The sequence below is a fragment of the Montipora foliosa genome, chromosome 9, assembly GCF_036669935.1.
Source record: "Montipora foliosa isolate CH-2021 chromosome 9, ASM3666993v2, whole genome shotgun sequence".
Classification (NCBI taxonomy): domain Eukaryota; kingdom Metazoa; phylum Cnidaria; class Anthozoa; order Scleractinia; family Acroporidae; genus Montipora; species Montipora foliosa.
The window spans coordinates 15,336,757-15,341,756 of record NC_090877.1 but is presented as its reverse complement, the minus strand read 5'-3'; the positions used below and the strand labels follow the sequence as shown (position 1 = coordinate 15,341,756).

The 5,000-nt window shown below is 40.0% G+C and overlaps 1 protein-coding gene across 2 annotated transcripts in view; it reads left to right on the top strand.

Annotated features, from left to right (window-relative positions):
• The window catches only part of LOC137971227 (uncharacterized), an 18,623-nt gene extending 14,893 nt beyond the window's left edge, over positions 1–3,730 (top strand). For both annotated transcript variants that reach the window (XM_068818004.1, XM_068818005.1), the window contains 3 exons: positions 844–904; positions 1,821–1,910; positions 2,471–3,730. In XM_068818004.1, coding sequence (XP_068674105.1) covers positions 844–904; positions 1,821–1,910; positions 2,471–2,553 — 234 coding nt within the window. In that variant the 3' untranslated portion in view covers positions 2,554–3,730. The remainder of the gene's footprint in view (positions 1–843; positions 905–1,820; positions 1,911–2,470) is intronic.
• Positions 3,731–5,000: the final 1,270 nt, after the last annotated feature.

The following is a 5,000-nucleotide window of genomic DNA, read 5'->3' as shown; positions in this document are numbered from 1 at the left end:
TCAACCTTGTTCTGGGATTTGGACATAACCTAAGCCTGGAAATGATGCTGCTTTTGACAGCCTTTTCAACACACTTGTTTTGATCAAGGAATTTTTTCTTGTGGCCTAGGCGACATAAAAGTTATGCTACAGCTTTTGCTGGACTGATGCAGTAATATTGGACCCTGGTGTGGCAAGACTTACAGAAGTGCAGCAAGATTATTTTCATCGTTTCTTACATACAGGGCAAAATCTGATTGGCTTACACGGATGGCATTTTTCCTTAAATCACTACTTAATCCCAATTGGTTAACAGTTGGTCGGCCAGAGCAAGCGCGGTTGCAAGAGAATCTTTATCCACGTTTCTATTTCTGTTGACAGCAACGATTTATTGAATTGAACTTTAATCCAATGAAAGTGTGTTTGCTGTAATTTTAAGGCTAAAATGTTCATTGAACTGATTGGGTCAGCTGAGTTGATTGTCATTTGTTATGGCATCGAACTGGCTTCCCGCAATGAGTTTTCCCTTTATGTGATAAACATGTAATTGCAACGTGCCCTTGTGCAACTAAGGATTAATTTCACTTGTATGCTTAACAGAAGAGTTTGTGGCATTGCTGTTTATTAGGAGCTTTACTCAGTGCCAAGATTCCCTGTTTATTATTCAAAAAATAAGGCCCGTTTTAAACGTCGCATTTCACATGTGCCAAATCTAATGCAAATGAGAAAAATCTATTGTTTTCGCTCATTTGCATTTGCATTTGATTCGGCACATGTGAAATGCGACGTTTAAAACGGGCCTAAGAAAGTGGTTTGAGTAATTTACAATTAATTACTACTAATCAAGTTATGTTTTGTTTGTAGGGCTTCACCAGAGTGATTGCAGGCTTATCTGGATTTGTCTTATCACCGCTTAAAACGGAAGGTGAAGGAATTACTAACAGTATTTTCGTTCTCACAAAAGAAAACTGTTGGTGGAAAATGAATGAAAGTTGTTTAAATATATTTGAACTACAGATGTGACCTGGAGTAAGCCAGAAACTGAAACAGTTTCAAAAATCCCGAATATTTCTTTGCTTGAATGAGACTTCAGCTCATGACTGTGCGCATTGCTTTACAAGTGAGCTATAAAACTATCATGTTGCTGAAAGGCACCTTTGAAACCGCTTCAGTTGCCCTACTGTGATGACTCTTCGCATACTAGATCGTTTCATACCTGCAGCTCAAATACAGTAAATGCCTTCCTAGTATTCCTTGACGCACAGTTACCTCTTAAAAAAAAGTATCCTTTTGCTGTAGAAATCATTTGCAGCTTGCGAGTAGAGTAAGTACGGTAGATCTTTTAAAATGTTCGTCTAGCGTCGTGCGATGCGATCTAGAGACAACGTGACAAGGTCGATGCACTGCTCTGATGAATCTGTTTGTACTGTCTGAATAGCATTTACTATTGTTTTACTGAACAATGGAATACAAAGAAATCTAATGGCCATGAGTAACAAAGACTAGACGCACGCGTTTCGAACGCGCACACGCAGACGCGTATTCGCGAAAATGGTGCGTGCGCTTTGCGTCGGCGTTGGACGCTTATCTTTGAGCTGCACTGCATATAAAACAACATAGACTGAGAGCCAGGATTAATTTGTTTTGGATTAAGCCGCTAGCATAACTGTGATAATCTTTTTCTAAGAAAATAACTTTGTTGTTCAGTTTTGAAATAAAGGAAAGTAAAGTGGTGTTATGACGAAGAAGCCGTTCATAACATTCCTTTGACAATTGACCCTTGGAAAGAAGTTACCTGCTAGTCTCGAAAGTAGAAAATCATCGTTTCCATTTGATTGCAGATTCTATGGTTCACACAAATGCAACAATTCTGGTTCAGATTGACGTCCAAGAATCGTTGCAAACGATGCTTGAGGGTAGCTACAAATCAGGTAAGAGCACTCTGGACTTAATCCGCTAAGAAGAGCGCACGGAGTTACTGGTGTACCGTGTTGCAGCCTGGCCTATTCTCCTCATTTATAGGTTGTCATGACATCTTACTTTAACGCATCTATAGGTTGTCATGAAATTATCCGATCAGATGTGGCCGGCTCGTTTCAAAACGGCTTATGGTCAGTTTTATTAACTTAATGATGTATGAAGCCTTGTCATCATAAACAGTCCTTAGGCAAAGAGGACTTTTACCATGTTTTACGGGTGCACCCTGTTACAAGTACATATATTGTTAGGGGCACAACGCCAAATAATTAGAAGTCGTTGAATGTCATAGTTCTCGGAATTGCCTGCCAGTTAATCAGAACGAAGGTCATTTACAAGTCCAGTTCATCCTCTCTCTTAAAGTGGGTCCAATCCCTTATTGATGACAACTATATTTCAGACTCGCTTAAGCAGAAGTTGAAGTAAATTTGTATGCTTTGATGCAGTAACTCACAACGTAATCAGCAAACAAACAAATCAAGGGAAGATTTCTTTTGTCTTTCATATTTTGTAGGTCTTTTAAAGGTTGGCATGAGAAATGCTTTTGCTCACATAAGTCACCTTGTGGAACAGTACTATGGTTACATTAAAGGATAGCAACTTGTAATGAAGAAGGAACCCGCAGAATGACGAACAAAGCCCTCTTCCTTGGAATTTGAGGAGGCAGTGTGGTCCAGTGGTTAGGGCGTTGGCCTTGAGATCCGGAGATCCCGGGTTCAAGACCCGCTCTGACCTCTCGTTGAATTTGATCCTGGTTGTCCCTGGTTCAACTTCCCAGCTGCACTTGTAAATAGCCAACTGGCTTGCCTCCGGCCTGTTGGGATTCTTAACAGTTGTCGTTGTTCTGTTCCGTCGTTTCGTTGTGTTTCATTGGCCCTGAAAAGCCCCTATGGGAAGCGGTCGATTGAGTTTGTATTATGTATTATGTATGTAATTTGAGCAAAAAAGTGTTGCTTTTATTTGGTCGTAGAAGGGAAGAGGTCTCTGGCTACCTTACATCGCCTCAATAGTTTCCCCGCCCCTATTGTCAACTCATTTTGCGGGGTTGTGAAGGTTCCCTCTGGCTTTTCTCTTTCGGTTTTTTTTCCACTTCATATTTTCAACGACTGCTCTGTTGTCGGAGACTCGTTTCAACGCTCCCTTGCAACCGCCGGGTCTTTGGTGTATACATTTATTTAAAGGAAGACCCAGTGGGCGCAGAGAAAATATTGTTACAGGCAAGAATCAACGGAATATTAAGAGATCTGAAGTCACATTTGACTTTGTTTTGTCAGGATAAGAATAGTTAATTGAGGGACTGGTTATGAAACCTTAGAACTTTCAAAAGCGAGAACAATGTTGTTGCAATCGATGTTGAATTGACCGTGACCCTGCACAATCTTTTGTTTTCCCTTCGCACGGGTTCGCAATTTAGTTGCGCATAATTTAATCGAAGGATTTGATTGGTTATCTTCTCGAAAAAAGGTGTGTTTTGTGCAGGGTCAAGGCCAAAAATACGGACAAAAACATGAAATAAAGGAACTTGTCCAGTTTCATAACTATCTCCATGCATTAACTATGGGATAAGGTATCAAATACCGATAAGTCACAGTTAATAAGTCCCTGCTAAGAGCAGACGTGGTTCGTAGCGGTAGTTGTGAACTTAAATATTGATATATAATAGTAGACAAGGTAAAAAATAACAGACACTTCATTGGTAAAAAGATGTAGTTCTCGCAAACGTGACATTGGTGCAGACCATTTTGCACAATTAAAATTCATACTTTGAACTTGATTGTTGTGTATCACATCCCCCTTTTCCCTTGAACTCTTTTCATTGAGTTCTAATTACGAGGTAAAGCTTTGGTTTGAAAATTTGGTTTTATAAAACGAGTTGATAAAGGTCAAATTACCACCGTGAAAGATTTAGAAAGCTGGCGTTTCGAGCGTTAGCCCTTCTATTCGCTCTGACGAAGGGCTAACGCTCCCACCGACACCGACGCAGCAGCACAGTTTCTTGAGAAACTAGACATTTGTTCAGAGCTCTGGTTTGCCAAGTATTTGAATTTTCGCCTTGTTTGCTTACTAAGTATTTTGTTCTCCTATACCCGTTAGGAGTCCTTGATCTGGAGCCAACAACTTCTATTTTTCAACCTGGCCTCCTGGTTCAATAGTCCGGATAACTTTATCCAGTGGATAAGTCACTATTCGTAGTATAAAGTATACTTCACGTTAAAAGTTTGCCGACACGTTGACCAAGATTTTCTTTTACACCCTATCTCGAGATACCCTTCCAATTGAAGAAGACGTTTTCAACTTCATCGCCACTTCAGATTTAACAAAGATCGTTCTATCCCTTTTGTTTGTGCCTTTGGCTGAACCAAACGCAGGAACTTTCTTAGTAACATCACAGGCAACACAAACATACTTGCTAAAACGCTATTTTGAACATATCTTTATTATCCTTGTTGCTTCAAAACACCAAACATACCTTTTTAACTCACTCGACGAATTCTTATTCCGGAATAGGTCCAATCGAACGCACCCTTAAGTGTCACCTGTCTCCCACGCAAAAAAGAGGGGCGTGTCGCGCTAAGGGCAGAGCATTCGCCTCCAAGATCGCCTCGTTTAGCGTGAGAAATGTGACTTATACGACTATTATCCTCCTTAAAATATTTTGAAGGCTAGTCACAATGCTTAATAACATCTCAGGACAACAGAAACGGCAAATGAAACTCCTGATCAACTTAGGACGACGACGAAGGAGATCTCGTCCCTGACGTACTTAGTATAAAAGGACTTAATTAAAGGCTATAGATGACAGGTGTAAGCTTGGGAAAAAGATCACTGATCACGATGGCGAAAAGGCCAAATTTGATCAAATACTTTTTTCTCACTTTCGTCTGCTCAGGTTTTTTTAAAATTCTTTCATCGTTATCGTTATGCAAAGTATTAATGTAAAAGAAATCCAGCACCACTCCCGACCACCTAATTGCATTTAACAGTGTATTGAAGAGACTATAGACCGAATGCATAAATGGCCACAAAAAATATTCTTTTGTTTA